General features: G+C 35.5%; 1 protein-coding gene across 6 annotated transcripts in view; it reads right to left on the reverse strand.

The window, feature by feature from the left end:
• The window catches only part of ZNF638 (zinc finger protein 638), a 130,515-nt gene that overhangs the window by 50,970 nt on the left and 60,141 nt on the right, over positions 1-19,404 (reverse strand). For 5 of the 6 annotated variants that reach the window (XM_043468226.1, XM_043468225.1, XM_043468230.1 and 2 more), the window contains 6 exons: positions 15,061-15,122; positions 8,250-8,288; positions 7,231-7,523; positions 5,848-6,125; positions 2,311-2,457; positions 1,280-1,402 (listed from right to left, as the gene is read on the reverse strand). In XM_043468226.1, coding sequence (XP_043324161.1) covers positions 1,280-1,402; positions 2,311-2,457; positions 5,848-6,125; positions 7,231-7,523; positions 8,250-8,288; positions 15,061-15,122 — 942 coding nt within the window. The remainder of the gene's footprint in view (positions 1-1,279; positions 1,403-2,310; positions 2,458-5,847; positions 6,126-7,230; positions 7,524-8,249; positions 8,289-15,060; positions 15,123-19,404) is intronic. The other variant, XM_043468227.1, reaches the window with a different exon arrangement.

Here is a 19,404-nt window from a genome sequence, read left to right on the forward strand (position 1 = left end):
GACAGTGAAAGACAGGGAGGCCTGGCATGCTTCCGAACTCAGCAACTGAACAACAACAATAACAAAAGCTAAGAGAATTTAACACCACCAGACCAGCTTTGCAACAAACACTAAAGCAACTTCTCTAAACAGGAAAGAGACCAGCAACTTACAATACCTTGTACATATATAGAAAACCTTGTGGGAATAGCAAATCCAAAAACTACAATTGAAAAACACGTCAAAAAAAAAAAAGCAACTCAAACACAACATTAAAGATGATCATAAAAAGTAGATACCATTTTTTACATACTGGATTTTAAAACTGCAAATATTAAAATGTCATTTATAATGGAGAGACACCTGTATTCACATAAATTATTAGACTGTGAATTGTTACAGCTATTTAACAGGTGATCCAACATTTCTTTTTTTTTTCCCCAGCATTTCTTATTACAGTATATCCTAATACCCAACAAGTCCACTATAGCTATCACCTCAAAATGCATAAGGCCTATGAAAGCCATGTACAAGAAAGTTAACTGAAGTCCTGTTTATAGTAATGAAAAACTAGAACCTAAAAAGCAATCCATGAGGGAACTGATAAAATAATCATGGTATATTCATACAAAGTAAAGCCACATAGAACTTTGAAAGAATGAGGAAAATCTGTAAGTGTTAACATGGTTTGATCTCCAAATAAGCGACTGAAATATGCAAGGGGCTTGCAGGATGTAGTCAAGGTTGTAGTTGGGACCTAGGCAGAGATTTCACAGATGTTTGCTAATTCTGTTACATATTTTCCCCTACTCTATTGCTTACCATTTAATTGTTTACAGTGCAGCAAGCAATTTGCCATTTTGGCAAGCAATCCAGTAGGGGAAAATATCAATGTAACAGAATTAGCAAACATCTATGAAACCCATATGGGACTTCCCAGGTGCTGCTGGTGGTAAAGAACCTGGCTGCCAATGCAGGAGACATGAGACGTGGGTTCGATCACTGGGTGGGCAAGATCCCCTGGAAGAGGGCATGGTTACCCACTCCAGTATTCTTTCCTGGAGAGTTCATGGACAGAGGAGCCCAAAGAGCTGTAGTCCATGGGGTCACAAAGAGTCAGACACGACTAAACAACTAACACACACATGCATACACGAAGTTCAGTTCAGTGTACCTGAATTTATACACAGTCCATGGAGTTAACATTTTAAGTTTTATGCATTTCTCCGTACATAACATACTCTAAAAAAAATTAAACTAAACAACAATGAACTGCGTGTAAGAATTAAATCCAGTTTACCTGTGACTTTTTCTTTCCTGGAACACATACTTTCACACTTTTCCCTTTTATCAGAAGAGGTGTTGTCTCAATGTACTCCATGACTGCAGTAATTGCTTCTTTAAATTCCATTTCCAAGTAAGCCTAAAATGAAACACATTTTACTTTTAAGTCAAAAATCTACCTTAAAATTCTCTGTGTGACTTAATACTTCCTTATGGAATATAAAACTGAAATTACCTCAAGTGCTGGTTGATTTTACCTCTTTTCACCTTGCTAAAGTGTAATCTGATCTTTAGGATGTTTTCACACACAAAATGGACATTTAACCTAATGGAATTTCTATACCATTACCAAGGTAAGAAGGAAGCAGTCCTTGGCAAGATCATAAAAGAGTAAGAAACAGGAAGGCAGGGCTCACTGAACAACAGGGTAGCAGGCAGGATCTAGTCTAGCTGCTGTTAAATTTGACCTTTTTAAAGTTTCTTGCAACAAACAAAATTATACCAACTATGTTCCCTTGTTTTACCTCCTAATTTCATGTTCTGTTTACTCCAGGGTTTGTAGAGTTTATAAAACTTTACTATATAGGTTACAGAAATAGAATTCAAATGTAAAAAAATACTGTTCAAACAAAATCATTTTTTTTAACATCACCTCACTGAAGTGCTAAAGCAATGAATGGCAAACTATGGCCTGCCATCTGTTTTTTTGTTAAATAAGATTTTTGAACACAGCCATGAGTATTCATTTATATATCACCTATGACTGTGAAGTACTAAAACACAGTTGTACAGCAGAGTGAGTAGTTGAAATCCTATGACACGCCAACACCTAAAATATCATCTGGACCTTCAAAGAAAAGGTGTGCTCGTCTAAAAAAAACAGTGTGTGGTTTTAAGGGATATAAAGCAGTATTTAGGAACCCTGTTCATTCAATTCCAAACATTTACATAGCTCAATAACAGGTGTATATGGAGTAAAAGCTGAAAGATCTGACAAGTCTTTATAAAATACAATTACGACTTTTTAGAATAGATTAAATAACTCACTTCCTTTCTGTATGGAACAATCAGGATATCATTAACTTTTCCAAAAGGTTGAAATATTTTTCTAATTTCTTCTTCAGTACAGCCATCTTCTGGTAAATCAGATATCAGAAGAACAGGACCATAATGTGAAGACTGGTCCTTCCGAAGCTATTTTTGAATTGAATGAAAATTAAATCAAATTAAGTGACAAAGGGCATAGTTACAATAATTCCCAATATAATTTTTCTACCATTAATCTTAGTACTTTAAGCAGTCATTTTTTATTAAAATATTATATTTTCTGCTAATAAATATAAATAATTATTATACTTTCTGCATATAAAAATATTTTGGAACATTTAAAAACTTTTTGAAATGCTAGGGAAAAAAGGAAGAAATGTTTTATCCTTTATCACTCAAACCCAACAGCAGGCAGTGTATAGGCAACCAATCACAGATGCTCTTTTCTGTGCTGAAGCATGTCACAACAAACAAGACCTATAAAGTAGTCCAGAACTGGTAAACAGCACTTTTCTATATGAAATTGGATGGCACATCATCGGTAAAGCTGAAGTTATAGCTTTATTTAGCCTGTTATAATAATTTTAAATATGTCTAGATAGGCATAATATTTTAATCAGTTCAGTTCAGTCGCTCAGTCGTGTCTGACTCTTTGTGACCCCATGAATCGCAGCACACCAGGCCTGTCTGTCACCAACTCCCGGAGTCTACCCAAACCCATGTCCATTGAGTCGGTGACGCCATCTAGGCATCTCATCCTCTGTAGTCCCCGTCTCCTCCTGCCCCCAATCCTTCCCAGCATCAGGGTCTTTTCTAATGAGTCAACTCTTCTCATGAGGTGGCCAAAGTATTGGAGTTTCAGCTTCAACATCAGTCCTTTCAATGAACACCCAACACTTTAGGATGGACTGGTTAGATCTTCCTGCAGTTCATGGGACTCTCAAGAGTCTTCTCCAACACCACAGTTCAAAAGCATCAACTCTTCGGCACTCAGTTTTCTTCACCATCCAACTCACACATCCATACATGACTACTGGAAAAACCACAGCCTTGACTAGACTGACGTTTCTTGGCAAAGTAATGTCTCTGTTTTTAATATGATATCTAAGTTGGTCATAACTTTCCTTCCAAGGAGTAAGCATCTTTTAATTTCATGGCTGCAATCACCAGCTGCAGGGATTTTGGAGCCCAAAAATATAAAGTCTGACACTGTTTCCCCATCTATCTGCCATGAAGTGATGGGACTGGATGCCATGATCTTAGTTTTCTGAATGTTAAGCTTTTTTTTTTTTTTTTTAATGTTAAGCTTTAAGCCAACTTTTTGCACTCTCCTTTACTTTCATCAAGAGGTATTTTAGTTCTTCACTTTCTGCCATAAGGGTGGTGTCATCTGCATATCTGAGGTTACTGATATTTCTTCCGGCAATCCTGATTCCAGCTTGTGCTTCCTCCAGTCCAGCGTTTCTCATGATGTACTCTGCATAGAAGTTAAATAAACAGGGTGACAATATACAGCCTTGACGTACTCCTTTTCCTATTTGGAACCTGTCTGTCGGTCCATGTCCAGTTCTAACCTGACCTGCATACAGGTTTCTCAAGAGGCAGGTCAGATGGTCTGGTATTCCCATCTCTTTCAGAATTTTCCAGTTTATTGTGATCCACACAGTCAAACGCATAGTCAATAAAGCAGAAATAGATGCTTTTCTGGAACTCCTCTTGCTTTTTCGATGATCCAGCAGATGTTGGCAATTTGATCTCTGGTTCCTCTGCCATTTCTAAAACCAGCTTGAACATCTGGAAGTTCACGGTTCACGTATTGCTGAAGCCTGGCTTGGAGAACTTTGAGCATCACTTTACTAGCATGTGAGATGAGTGCAATTGTGCAGTAGTTTGAGCATTCTTTGGCATTGCCTTTCTTTGGGATTGGAATGAAAACTGACCTTTTTCAGTCCTGTGGCCACTGCTGAGTTTTTTAAATTTGCTGGCATATTGAGTGTAGCACTTTCACATCATCATCTTTTAGGATTTGAAATAGCTCAACTGGAATTTAATCACTTCCACTAGCTTTGTTCATAATGATGCTTTCTAAGGCCCACTTGACTTCACATTCCAGGATGTCTGGCTCTAGGTGAGTGATCACACCATTGTGATTATCTGGGTCATGAAGATCTTTTTTGTACAGTTCTTCTGTGTATTCTTGCCACCTCTTCTTAATATCTTCTGCTTCTCTTAGGTCCATACCATTTCTGTCCTTTATCGAGCCCATCTTTGCATGAAATGTTCCCTTGGTATCTCAAATTTTCTTGAAGAGATCTCTAGTCTTTCCCATTCTGTTGTTTTTCTCTACTTCTTTGCATTGATCCCTGAGGAAGGCTTTCTTATCTCTCCTTGTTATTCTTTGGAACTCTGCATTCAGATGGGAATATCTTTCCTTTTCTCCTTTGCTTTTGGCTTCTCTTCTTTTCACAGCTATTTGTAAGGCCTCCTTAGATAGCCATTTTGCTTTTTCGCATTTCTTTTCCATGGGGATGGTCTTAATCCCTGTCTCCTGTACAATGTCACGAATCCCCGCCCAAAGTTCATCAGGCACTCTATCAGATCTAGTCCCTTAAATCTATTTCTCACTTCCACTGTATAATCATAAGGGATTTTATTTAGGTCATACCTGAATGGTATAGGGGTTTCCCTACTTTCTTCAATTTAAGTCTGAATTTGGCAATAAGGAGTACATGATTTGAGCCACAGTCAGTTCCCGGTCTTGTTCTTGCTGATAGATTCATATATACAATTTGAATATACTTTATTGTTTACCACCTATGTTAAAAATTGACTCAAAAAAACCTTTTAAAGTTCCACTGCTGCCATCTAGAAACAAAATGAATGTTACAGAACAATTTAGCCTTTTCAAAATTAATTCCCTGTACTCAATATTTCTTTAAAATTCTGTAATATCAGGTTGATTATTTTAAGTTCATCCTGTTAAATATAAGCACTATGGGGGCAGGGAACTGTAATTGTTTAAAGTTAAGACAATGTTATGAGAAATGTATACCTAAACACTTGAAGATTTGTTAATATTACAAAATACACCTGTTAGTACCCAGAAAACAGACTAGTATTCTACACTGGGCAACAAAGTAGCTTCTGAACTATACTATAAAAAAACATAAAACAGATTAAAAATGATTCTCAGCAGAAAGTCACTCCTAGATTACTAACAAAGATCACAAAAACTCATTAATACTACTGATTATGTCCATTTCCCCAATCAGAGAGCAAAGCTTGTAACACGCATCAGTGTGGTCAGCCAAAAACACCAAACAATCAAAATGTTCTCACTTTTGATATTTGTAATCTATAAGATTTTAATTATTGGACTTTTCCTGTATTCAAAACAGAAATCAATAAAAAAATATTTCATATCAAAATAAATCACAATTTCATCAGAAATATGAAAATTAAAAATTCTAAACTTTGCTTCTCTTTGTCATATTAACAAGTGTACGTACGTACTTCCACTAACAAAGAACTACTGACCTTACGTTGCAGAGAAACAGTTTTATCAGCCATCTGTTTACTCTCTGGTGCGGTGTCACCTTCCAGACTCTTTGATTTGTGGCGTGTACAGTGTCCTCCTATGTTTGAATCACTCTTTGCAGAGCTTGTAGATTTAACTGACATCTTTGCCCCACTGCCAGTTTTGAGTTTCTGTGCTGGTGAGGGTCCTTTATCAACTGCTTCAAGATGCTTCTGTTTGCTGAATTCTGACTCATGCCCAGATCGTTGTATTACATCTTCTAATGCTTTTTTTCTATCTATTAAAAGTACACAAATACTACTTCAATTGAAAAGAACTTTATAAAAAAATAATATAACCCCTCAAGTGCCCAAATATTTAACACACTGAGCCACTGTTAGGCCAAGCAGGTGGCAAGTACATACAAAAAAATTATTAGTCTTTAATTCTTCACTCAAAAAGTATTCACGAGACCCTTTATTCAGTGAGCTTCTCTTATACCAGAGACCCTCACACTTTTGATTTCAGTATCCCTTTACATTATTAAAAACTGAGAACTCCAAAGAGCATTTGTATTCAATGTATCAATATTTACCACAAAAGAAACTAATATAGAATTTTTACAATATTATTTAATAATAAACTGCTATGTTAACATAAACAATATATTTTTACAAAACAACTTTAATTTCAAAACAAAAATTATTTAGATGAGTATTATTTTCCTGAACACTTAAATGTTGGCCTTAAAAGAAGCCATCTGAAGTCTCTAGTTAGAGAATTCTGCATTCAATGTGCTGGATACACTATTTTGGCTACCATATTTTAAGAAAAATCCAATTTCAGACATATGTAGTTGAAAAAGGAAAAATATCACAGACCTCTGAAAAGATTTCAGAAAAAAATTATGTAAAAAATATTTCTGGAAAGGTCACTAAACCAACATTAAGACACATGCTGAAAATCTGAACAATTTTAAAATGTTTTAAATTAATTCATGGAAGACAAGTCTATAATCAATTACTAAGGCAAACTAAGATATCTGTATATCCCTGGTTTTTTAAGTTTGATGTTGGCTATGTAGATACACTTTCCCACATTTCTTATGATACATAATAAAAGGAAGAAGAATGAAACAGCTGGTAATGTGAATCAAATTTCATACAGAAATTCTAAAATTTAATAAATTACAACATTTAATTTCTTAAAAACCTTAGAAGTTTCAGAAAGCTGAGCCAAATATCTCAAAATGTCAACATTTAAAAATATCTTGTGAAGAATAAATAAGTCACCATTTCAAGCTTAATGTAAATACAGAAATTAAAAAAAAAAATCAAATGAACAAAAAAAACTGAAATGGTTTAGTCAAAATAAGTACTTATTATTCACAAACATAAATGTACCTGATGACCTTTCTGGTCTCCTTGATGTCCTTTCGGGGCTAACTGATCGAAAGCATTTTGGACTACCTCTAAAAGGATTTCTCATTCGATACGGTGAACGGGATCTGGATCTGTATCTAGGAATAAAACGATGGCAAATTCTTGGACTTCGGCTTCTTGGTCTATACATACAACGTACGGGGCTTCGAGATCGACGAAATCTGTGACTTGAGCTTGATCTCCTAGAATGCCTCGGACTGGGGGAATGAGATCGCCTTCTTGGAGTTTCATTTTCTTTTCTGTTGCCTTCATTTCTACAAAGTTCAAGAAAAAACCCACAAGATTCATTAGTTTTATATAAATTTAAATTTATATCAATGACAGATTTACCTTCTTAAAATCAAGCTACGATGCCAAACTCTAATACCATGTATTTATATAAAACAAAAACCTGCTTGTTATGATGCAGTTCGGTTTTGTAAATGAATAAGGATCAATCAAAGCAGATGATCACCTCTTTAACTGCTTACATTACTGTTTTGTTTACTCACAAATAAATATCACCAATTTCTTGCATTTTCCCTATATTACTACTATATCCAATTATGTTTTGAAAGTATTAAGTTATATTAAAGAATTTAGGAAATAAAAAATGTTTCTCAACAATTTTCCCACAAAGATTATGCCTTCCACAAATATTTGACTCCTATACTTGTATTTATACACACTGAATAGGGAAACCCCATTCTCAGCCTTCAAGCCATTTATAATCTAAGATCCCACAAACACAAAATAAGAATAAAAGTATAAAGAATTTTCAGAAAAGACTAAAAAAGAAAAGTTCACAGATGGGAGCTATTACAGGTAAATTGGGGTAACTAAAGATTCCTAGCGATGATTGCATTTCCCTACTCTTTAAAAATAAAAATGGTAAAAACGAGATTCTATTCAAAACAGTGCCTTAAAAAAAAAAAGAGTACGTGTTTACTTTTAAAGGAAAATCAAATTTCAATAATACCACTATTAAAAAAAATAACTACCTTCTTGATGGGAGGATCTCAGGATTCCAATCAGGATACCTATTTTGAGAATAAACAATATTAATGAACAGTTAAGATTATAAGGCTCAATCTTTCCCTGCAATATATAGAGAATACTGTTCAAAACAAAAGTTAAGGGAAGTCCCTGGCAGTCCAGTGGTTAGGACTCCGTGTTTTCACTGCTAAGGGCACAGGTTCAATCTCTAGCTAGGGAACTAAGATCCCATAAGCTGTGTGGTGCAGCAAAAAAAAAAAAAGAAAAAAAACTTAAAAAATTGAAAAAAAGAATTTTTAATTAAAAAAATTTAATTTTAAAAAAATTAAAAAAAAATTTTAAAGTGATTTATTAGTATATTAAAATATGAATATTTTCTTCAAAGTAAAATATTTTGAGTGTCTAGTTCAATAAATAATAAGTTTTAGGCAACTCAGGAAAAAGAAACACATTCCCCATACTTTAAATGCCTTGACATTTATTTAGGTAAAACAGGAAATACACATAAAACTGTTAAGAGGTATAGAAGAGCTTATAAAACACCAGCTTAGGTAGGCGTTAAAGACAGTTCACTCAGTCTGCAGAACTCTAGAGGACACCATTCTACAGAATGAGACATGAATGCTGCCCCTTATATTGTACCAAGTGTTCCTCAGAGACGATCTCAGGAGACAATTCAAAGAAAAGGTTGCTTTTCAGGTAGCCCTTTAAAAAGGGTTATCAAGAGGCATGGATCAGGTTAGGTTTCACACAGTGGCAACACATAAAAGGAGGATTAGAGGCAAACATATGTTCTATTCCAGGAACCAGTGTGACCACAACATGGACATGACAAAAAGGATTTATGAGGCAGAAAACCTGGCAAGACAGCACAGAGACAAACTATGAAGGTCCCTGAAGTCATGTTAAGGAGGTTGAACCTAAGTAAAAGGCAATGGAGAACAATAAACATTTTTGAAGTGAAGGGAACATAGGAATGTTTGCGAAACAACTGGAAATAAACGTCTGGATTAGAGAAAACAATGAGTGTTGAGATATTTAGAAATCAGGCATCAACTACAGCACCAAGAGTTAACGAGATAAAGAGAGAATGGAGTTACAGGGAAAAAAGAGGGCTGAGGACAGAATCTTATGCACACTAACAATTATGAGTAAAACAAAGATACACCAATAAAAGAAATTAAGGGGTAATCACAGAAAGAAAAAGTAGGAGGAAAAGTTAACACCACAGAAGTCCAAGAAAAAGACATCTTCATCTTCAACTATTCCAGAGAATCTGGACTCCACATGTTAATGGGAATAAAAATCGCTGATGTACAAAAATACAAGTTCAGTAGCCAAGAGGAGAGCTATGTAAGGAAATGCAGGCAGCAAGCCACCTGACAAGAAAATAAAGTGAGGTCAAAAACTAACTAAAGGTAAAACAGTTTTTATTTGTTGACATTTGTCTCAGATACTGTTGGCAGGTTAACTCAGAAGCAATTCTCACCGTGTGCCAAATAGAGAGTCTATGTACCATAACCAGAGAGGACTGGGCGCCACAACAAACACCTAGCACAGTCAAAAACAAACAAAAACGCAATTCTCAACTGCCTTTTCCCAGGTCTGCCTCCATAACAAAGGCTAAAAAAAGCTAAATTTGCTTTCCCAGTCTCTTTAGAAGACAGCCAGTGATAGATTCAAACCAATGACATATAGGTGGCAAAACCACTGGCTGACTTCTGAGAAAATTTCTGCACCATCCTTCCTGCTTTGGGAGCAGACATGAAGGCTGGAGCATCTTGTAACTACCACAATGTGACAGATTGAGAAGGCAAAAAACTTAACTTCAACCCAGTATGTCTATCACTCAGCATCAACAACTGTCAAACATGAACAATTTTTTTCATCTACTACTACAATTTTTCTCGGGGATGGTTTTGGTTGCTATCTCCTGTACAGTGTTACAAACCTCCATCCATTGATCTTCAGGCACTCTGTCTACCAGATCTAATCTCTTTAACCTATTTGTTACCTCCACTGTGTGTGTGTATATATATTTATGTTTTATATATGTATGTATGTATAAGGGATTATGACTTTAACATCATCTTCTTTTAGGATTTTATACAGCTCAGCTGGAATTCCATCACCTCCACTAGCTTTACTGGTAGTTATGCTACCTAAGGCCCACTTAACTTCACACTGCAGGATGTCTGGGTATAGGTGAGTGACCACACCATCATGGTTATTCAGGTCATCAAGATCTTTTTTGTATAGTTTTTCTGTGTATTCTTGCCATCTCTTCTTCATCTCTTCTGCTTCTGTTAGGTCTTTACCATTTCTATCCTTTATCATGCCCATCCTTCCATGAACATGAAATGTTCCCTTGATATCTCCAATTTTCTTGAAGAGATCTCTAGTCTTTCCCCTTCTACTGATTTCCTCTATTTCTTTGCATTGTTCATTTAAGAAGGCCTTATCTTTCCTTGCTACTCTTTGGAACTCTGTATTCAGTTAGGTATATCTTTTCCCTTTTCCCTTGCCTTTCACTTCTCTTCTTTCCTCAGCTATTTATAAAGCTTCCTCAGACAACCACTATGCCTCTGTGCATTTCTTTTTCTTTGGGATGGTTTTGGTCACTGCCACTTGAATGATGTTACAAACTTCTGTCCATAGTTCTTCAGGCACTCTACCAGAACTAATCCCTTGAATCTATTGGTCACTTCTACTGTATAATCATATGATATCTGATTTAGGTCATACCTGGATGGCCTAGTGGTTTTCCCTACTTTCTTCAATTTAAGTCTGAACTTTGCAATAAAGAGCTTACAACCTGAGCTACAGTCATCTCTAGGTCTTGTTTTTGCTGACTGTATAGAGCCTCTCCATCTTTGGGTGCAAAGAACATAATCAATCTGATTTTGGTACTGACCATCTGGTGATGTCCACGTGTAGAGTCATCTCTTGGGTTGCTATGACCAGTGCATTCTACTTGACAAAACTCTGTTAGCCTTTGCCCTACTTCATTTTATATTCCAAGGCCAATCTTGCCTGTTATTGACTTCCTACTTTTGCATTCCAATCCCCTATGATGAAAAGGACATCTTTTTTTTTGGTATTAGTTCTAGAAGATATTCTAAGTCTTCAAAGAACAGGTCAACTTCAGCTTCTTCGGCATCAGAGTTTGGGGCAAGACTTGGATTACCCTGATGTTGAATGATTTGCCTTGGAAACAAACCAAGATCATTCTGTTGTTTTTGAGATTACACCAAGTACTGCATTTTGCTAGAGAAGGAAATAGCAACCCACTCCAGTACTCTTGACAGGATAATCCCATGGACAAAGGAGCCTGGTAGGCTACAGTTCATGGGGCTACAGAGTCAGACATGACTGAGTACAACAATCTGAAAGTCAGTTACTTAATACATGTAAACCTTAGCTTTCTCTTACGTGCGATCCTGGAAATACAGCTTGTTGTCAACACAAAGAAGTTATTAAATTTCCAGAGCTTTCCAATTCAAGAGGGGGTAATTATTTCAGATGTGAAATGATGTTTCATATCTAAGTTAACCACTAGAATACATGTTCTTATATCTGCTGCCTGCGTGTTGCCTAACCAGTTTAAAATGTTTCAGAAGCATAATACATGACAATACAATATAATGGCTAAGAACAAGGACCTAAGTAAGCGACATCATCTATATCCCAATGTGATACATAAGTATATATATTATCTATAAAGTTTTTGTGACAAAAATGTTCAACCTGAATTTAATGAAGAGGAAAAAGACCAGAACGGTGCAGAATGTGGAATAGTCTACAAGACAAGACATTTCAAAAGTCAACCATTATGAAAATATCCTCAAAAACAGTATGGGGAGTGAGATAGGCAAGGATAGTTATGAGGGGCATTTTGGAAAAAATGGGAAAATTTGAATTTGGTCTGTGTATTAGAAGGCATTATGAAATCATTGTTAATCATTGTGTTATACTGTAGTTATAACAGATAACCACTGTAGAAAAACTTCCTTATTCTTATGGAGGGGGCGCTTGAAGCAGAATGGCATGTATACATATGGCTGAGTTCCTTCCCAGTTCACCTGAAACTATTACAACATTGTTCATTCATCAGCTACACCTCAATATAAAAGTTTTTAAAAAAATTTTCCTTTTTAAGAAGTAGATGTAGAATTAAGGAGTTAAGTGTTATAATGTCTGCAATGTATTTTCAACTAGTTTTTAAAAACTGTAACTAATATTAAAAATGTGCATATAAAGTATAATAAAATAGACACATCAAATGTTAACAGTTGGTTAATAAAGAGGAAGACTATGTTTATCATCCCTTCAAATTTGTTGCACCTTAGAAACTTTTCAGAATAAAGTGCTGAGGAGGGAAAAGTTTTAACAAAGAGCCGTGAGTTAGATATTAGTTGTGCCAATTATTTGCTGTGTGACAGCTAAGAAGCTGCCTCTCACTGGTAAAATCACAATCATTACATGTATCTCTCACATAATATTTCAGTTAATATTATGAAATATTATTATTTCACAGGGTTGAAATATCTCACAGAGTTGCTTTGAAGATTACAGACACTGTGTAAAGCACTTAAAAGAATGCCCAACACACAAGCATATAGCTCTTTATTATGTTACTTATTATTTTTAATACTAAAGCTAACACACTATCTTTTCTCAAGTTAACCAATTTTACTTCTGTGTCGTAATTCAGAAAAATGCAGTAAGGTGAAGAGACAGAAGAGATAATAAACCTTAAGAAAAGAAATTGGAACCTAAATATATATCAGTAGGGGCTTCCTAGGTGCCTCGGTAGTTAATTAAAAAAAAATCCGCCTGCCAATGCAGGAGTTGCAGGAGACACAGGTTGGATCCCTGGGTTGCAAAGATCTCCTGGAGGAGGAAATGGCAATCCAGTCCAATATTCTTGCCTGGAGAACCACATGGCCAGAGAAGCCTGGCAAGCTACAGTTCCTGAGGTAACAAAGAGTCAGACACAACTGGGCACTCACACGTACATCAGTAAAGGAATGACTAAACAGATTTAAGTACAGAAGCACAATGCTGCTTATAAAAAAAGAATGAAATAGCATATGTTTTGTCTTGGAAAGATCCAAAGCAGCTAATCAAATCTAATGAATTGGTTAATTTTTGAGCAGTAGAGAGAAAGCCATGATGAAATTATTCAAGAGTACCTGAAAAAGGTAAAAATGTAAAACAGTGCAACAAAGTAGCAGGCACGGAAAGGACATGCTTTAAAATCAGGGTGCTATGTACATGAAAAAAAGACTTATCTCACACAAAAAGCTTTCAGTAGGCATAAATGCCACTTGGCATAGAAAATTAATGGCAGTGCATGTAGCTAGTCCTGTAACTTGCATTTAATGCCTACCTACAGCAACTAATTCCCTCCCATCTAAATCCCCTAGTTTCATAAAAATGAGACGTCCCACTGGGGTTCTGTGGGAAAATTTGTGACTTTAGGAGAGATTTCCATCTACAGGGGCAGTAAGGTCCAGTCCAAGTAACAAACCACCTGCATGTGCCAACCGCCGTCTGCGCCGCAGATTCGCACAGGCCGGCGGCTCCCCCGCTGCTCGCAGCCTGCGTGACGCAGGAAGGGCTTGCATCGCACTGTGCATCAGGCGCAGGCACACGGCGCCGACCGAGCTACGGAGCCCTGTTCCCCTCTAAACCGCTGTAGCTGGTTTAAAGAGGGACTAGCCCACAGTAGTCCAAAAGGCTCAAACCAAACACCTCTGCAGAATTTATGAGAAAAGAAGTGCTTTATTTTTTAACTCCAGGAATGCTAGATATTCAGAGCACTTAAGTCTGGAACTAAGGGGGTCACTTTGCTTTGTGGAGAAGCGTCCTCATGAGGACAAAGAGGAGAGGAACAGACAAGAAATGAAAGTATTACTGACACTTTGATTTTTGTTTGAGCACCTAATCCAGATCTTCTTCAAACTAGAAACACCCAAGCTTTCTAGTTAAATGAGCTAATAAATTTCCTTACTTTAAAAAAAATTAGTCTGAGTAAGGTTTATCATGTATGATTAGGAGAGTCATGAATAATCTCAAAAAATTTTTGGTGATATTTTCATAAAGAACAACGCAAAAAAACAAAACAGCTGTCACAAATTTATTTGCTCAAGAACATGCTACTATCATGAGTATAATGACCAGGAATTTGACACAGAACTGAATCAGCATGTTTAACAATCCTAGGGGAACACAATTTTATGTAATTCCAGACGATATAAGAGAAAAATCACACTTTTTACCTTCATAGATGCCCTGTCTTAAAGAAGGAAAAGGTGAAAGAACTGAAGAACCAATGGTTAGGAAGCACCATATCTAGCTTATTCATCTCCTACTTAAGGGTGTTTTTTTTTTAAATAGGTTCTAAACCAAGAGAGATTTAGACCTGAAATTAAATACTAGTGTTGGTTTGAGTGGTTTTTAGTTAGTTATCCTTTGAGGAAAGGGTGGGAAGAAGGAGAGGGAAGTATAGGAGAAGGGAAGGCTATGTGTTCTGAAACAGATAAACCATTCCAAGGAAGGCAAGGCAGCAGGAATGAACCAATTATATTAAATTTACGTACTGGGAAGAAGTCAGAAAAAAGGATCGTATTTAATTCTCTTTTAGAAAAAGTTTAAATATATTTGTATAAAATTAGTATTTCAAATAAGCAATAGCTTTCTAAAAATATTTTTCTCCAAAGTACCACACTAAAGGTATCAAACAATCATACCTGAAACATTTAACTATTCTGTAAATTTGCTACCTATAAGAATGAAAAAAATTGTTCTTACTGTTGACGTAACTGTCGGCAACTCTCAATATGAGTAGATGTATTTTGATGCTGAATCCAATCCTATTGTAAAAGGAGAAAAGTGCACAAATTAGAACATTCCTCATTTGACTAATGACATTAGGCTTTTTAACATAACACAGCATCCCTTGCGTTTTCAAAAATTAAACAAACCTACTTATAAATGCCATATGGCTACTCAATAAAAATTTCACAAATAAAAGGACTCCAATCAAAAGCACTTAATATCAATTCATTGATGCCATTTTAAAACATTTTAGCTATAGAAAACATTTTAAAAATCCTACCCATGGATACTCATTTTGATGCCAAACATACATTTAAAACTTGGAGAAAATAAAAGCATGGATGAGAAATAACTCATCTCAAATATTAAAAAAAAACCCACACTACACAGAGTATCAAGAACTCTATAAATAGAAGGCTATTTGAAATGGCATCTCCAAAATAGAGTCTCGATGCCTTACAACTTTAAACTTCACGCTAACAACATTAACAACAAAAAATCCTACCTCTTAGGCCAATACCATTCCAAACAAGGTACTCACTATGTACTGACAAAGGATAAGATTAGTAAAAATATGAAAAAATGCTGCTGATCAAAATGTTTGTTATCAGGATATAGTGGAAAGCAGTATCATTTCAAAGACATAATATGCCTTACATATAGAACTTTACAATCAACAAAATGCTTTCTCATTTAACTTCACTCACAAAGCTGCCCTAAAATTATATTTTGCACCCATAAAAAGCTCCTGGAAGATACATCTTATTTTTTTTTTAAGGCAATACAATTTTCAAAGAGAGTCCCCCAAGTGAAACAATTAGTTAAAAGCAAAGTGTGAGTAATGTTTTATTGTGTCTCCAATATTTGGACAGGCAGAAAAGTTACTGAACAGTTCCTTCCATATTTTAAAACTTTCTTAAGGAAAATGTTACTCATTTCCATTTCAAAAACATTTTAGTTTGTCATTGCCAAAGACGAACTAGAACTATCCAATTAAAAACCACAGTTGACACTAATTTTGGACTCTGCCTTGTCAAGAACTATCTGAAAACAAGTGCATGCTATTTGCAATACTCAGCAGCAGGTTATGATAAACCCTAAAGTATTTCCTTAAGCCACGGAACTGACTGGATTACAAAAAATAAAGTCTGCATACCCTGCTCAGGGCAATAGAAAGCTAGAAGAGACTGGCAGTTAAGAGTCTTTAGTACTGCTAAACCCATGTCTTTGATAGTAACTAAATATTGTTTACATTAGACACACTGACAGGTACCAAATTGGGCATGATTTAATCAGACCACAAAGTATTTTATTTAAGTTGCCAACATATAAAAATCCAGACTTTCAGCTTTTCTTGAAAAAACATGAAGATATAATTATAGTACTAGATATGTATTTGACATAGCAACTATCAGCTAATGCTGACAGCTAAAAGTTATTTAAGGCATACTCTGTCCAGTTCTACACACACACACACACACACACACACACACACACAATTTACTGACATTCCTCACTTTTAGGTTCAGTAAATATATCTACACCACCCCAATTTCTACTCTCCAATAAGACAAGGGTCCAAAAGCAGGGCTTCTCTCCAGAGAAAGAGTGATAATTACCTACTAGGCAGGAGATGCTGCAAGGACTGTAGACTTGAGTGGACCCAGAATCCAACTGTGAAAACACCTACCCATATCACTCTCTTATCTATCAACTACTTTAAAAAACCATTTATGTCAGTATTTTTTTGAACTGAATTATTTCAGTCAGAAAGACATAGCTTTTCTAAACCAACTGTGACAATCAAAAAGATGTAACTTCTAAACTAAGCATGACTTCTCTGATGTCTGAAACTCAATTTATAAAAAAAAAATTTCTCATTTTCTTGTCTTTTTCAGACTGTAGTTTTGACTCAGGGGTAGGGAACATTGTTAGCTGTTACTTAGCAAGAAAAAAATGTGCAGTTGGTAATTTATATTTATTGGTTACACATTTATAATGTCAAATACATGCACACTTACAGGGCAGCAACATACATCACAGAAACGAGAGGTAGGTTATACTACCTAAGTCCATGCTCACAAATCCCTGTCATTTGTCACCTCGTAGAGAATTCATTAGTTAGGTTCATTGTGCTGTTCCGACTGTTAAAAGGTATCTGTTCATTTAAAAAGGCAATCAATTTCTATGAACTCTAATAATCATTAAATGATTTCTTTTAATGTTTAATGTTCCTTTATCATATTACAGGCTTCCCTGGGGGCTCAGACGGTAAAGAATCTGCCTGCAGTGCAGGAGACTCAGGTTTGATCCCTGGGTCAGATTTTTATTATACTTTTATCATATTAATCCATACTGTCACCAACACACACTTGAATAACTAGGGAAGCCTCAAATTAGGTGTCCTACCCTATCTCTCTTCATTCCTGTTCATCTTGCACACCTCAGTCAGATTTATCTTCCTGAAATATATTTTTTAACGTGTCATTTCACGTATCAAGAATCTTAATTAGATTTTTAATGCCTCTCATTTCACATCTAAACTCCCTGGGCTAGTTTTTCTAGGCACCTCAAACTTATCATTGTTACTCCTATCTGAAATGTCATCCCTCTTCCCCTGGGTACATCTAAGTCTACTCATCATTCAAGAACCACCTTCAACCTACTCCATGAGGTCTTCCCTCCCAGATCACTTTAGTCCAGACAGACTTAGTGCACCTAGTCACTCAACAAGTCTTATCTAACTGGAGTATAGAAGTCTCCTGATGCCAGAAAGTATAATTTTTAATTACACACTGTGAAATACACAGTAAGTATTGGTAAGTTGATAATGCTGACCTAAACTGATACAAGCCTGCAATCAAGATAGAAATATTCACTCTCTCCCCCTATAGCCTATCCAAATAAGTCAATTACAATCACCAGACTATTTGCTGCCTTCTAATTTTTTAAAAATTCCTTAGGTGTGTTAATTTTTCTCCTCAGCGAGACTATATAAACTGCTTAAGAACAACATGTAAACTTTATATAGTTTATTTTCATTCCAGCACCTAACGTAGCATCATGTACAAAACTAGTAACCAGTAAATAGTTACTGAATGTGTATATTTTCTATTCAACAGAATAAAAATTAAAATTTTTAAGGTATTATTTTTTCTTAGATTCATCATGACTAACTAAAGCTCAAAAAAAAATGGAACACAGAGGGGCTAACACTCAATTCAGTACTTGGGCCAGGGCTACTAGATTTTAACTAAGTGCTGAGATTTTTTAAGACTTTGCTATTCCCTTTGATAGAGCAAGGCAATTATTATTAGCACTCAGAAAATCTGGCTAAAATGAGGTAGAATGCTGACTTCCTTTGCTTTCAATAATGTTTCTGACTGAAGCATCAGTTCCAGGTATCAGATTCTTGGTGGCTGAAACCTGGTGAGTGGGTAACAGAAAGACAATAAAAGGACAATACTGGAAAGAGAAAGAAAAAAAAAAAAGGGAACAAACACCTATAGACTTTTAAGCCTATTAAAGTATACAATCAATGCTACAGCCTTGAATCATAGCTTGTTCCCATAGGAAATACTGCAATACATTCCTTCCTGGTCACATGTAATATAAATCTTCAAATCACATTAGTAAATCGAAGAAACAGTAGTTTCCAAACATATATAGTAAATAAAACATATTCAGAAAATTCTACTCAAATCCACCAGTGATTACTATCAAACAATATTCTATGTTATTCTTCGGGAACTCAGTAAAACACTTCATTCTAACTCTCCTAACCATGAAGACACCTAAAGCTTCTTTGTTTTTTAAAGACTCTTCTCTCTAAAGATCATTTTACACTCTATGCTCTGTGCCCACAGCTGGTCCCAATAATTCATCCTGACTCAATTTTGCTATGGTATGGATTTAGTTATCTTAGGAAGCTCCTTCTCATGAAGCACTAAAAATCCAAATAAGAATAATAGAGTCAGAAAATATTTAAATCAATATTAACTATCTTTAGCTCAAGACAGGCAGATACATGCAAGGCTATAATATACTGTCTCTTTAAAAGTGTGCAGTACAAATATTTTATTCCAAGTTTTTATTTTTATACTAACAGGTTCTCTTATTCAGATAAAGGTAACTCATGTGACATTGTCTTATAAGTACAGTTTGTGTCATATAAATTTTATGTTGCATTGTCTGGGATAACCTCTCAAAAGTTCAAAATAAATGGAAAAATCCATGTGGTGTGCCCAGTCACAGGAATACAGAAAACCTAACACTCAATTCAATACTTAGATTACAACTAAGCGTTGACAGTGCAAT

The sequence above is a fragment of the Cervus canadensis genome, chromosome 5 (genome assembly GCF_019320065.1).
Source record: "Cervus canadensis isolate Bull #8, Minnesota chromosome 5, ASM1932006v1, whole genome shotgun sequence".
NCBI classification, from domain to species: Eukaryota; Metazoa; Chordata; class Mammalia; order Artiodactyla; family Cervidae; genus Cervus; species Cervus canadensis.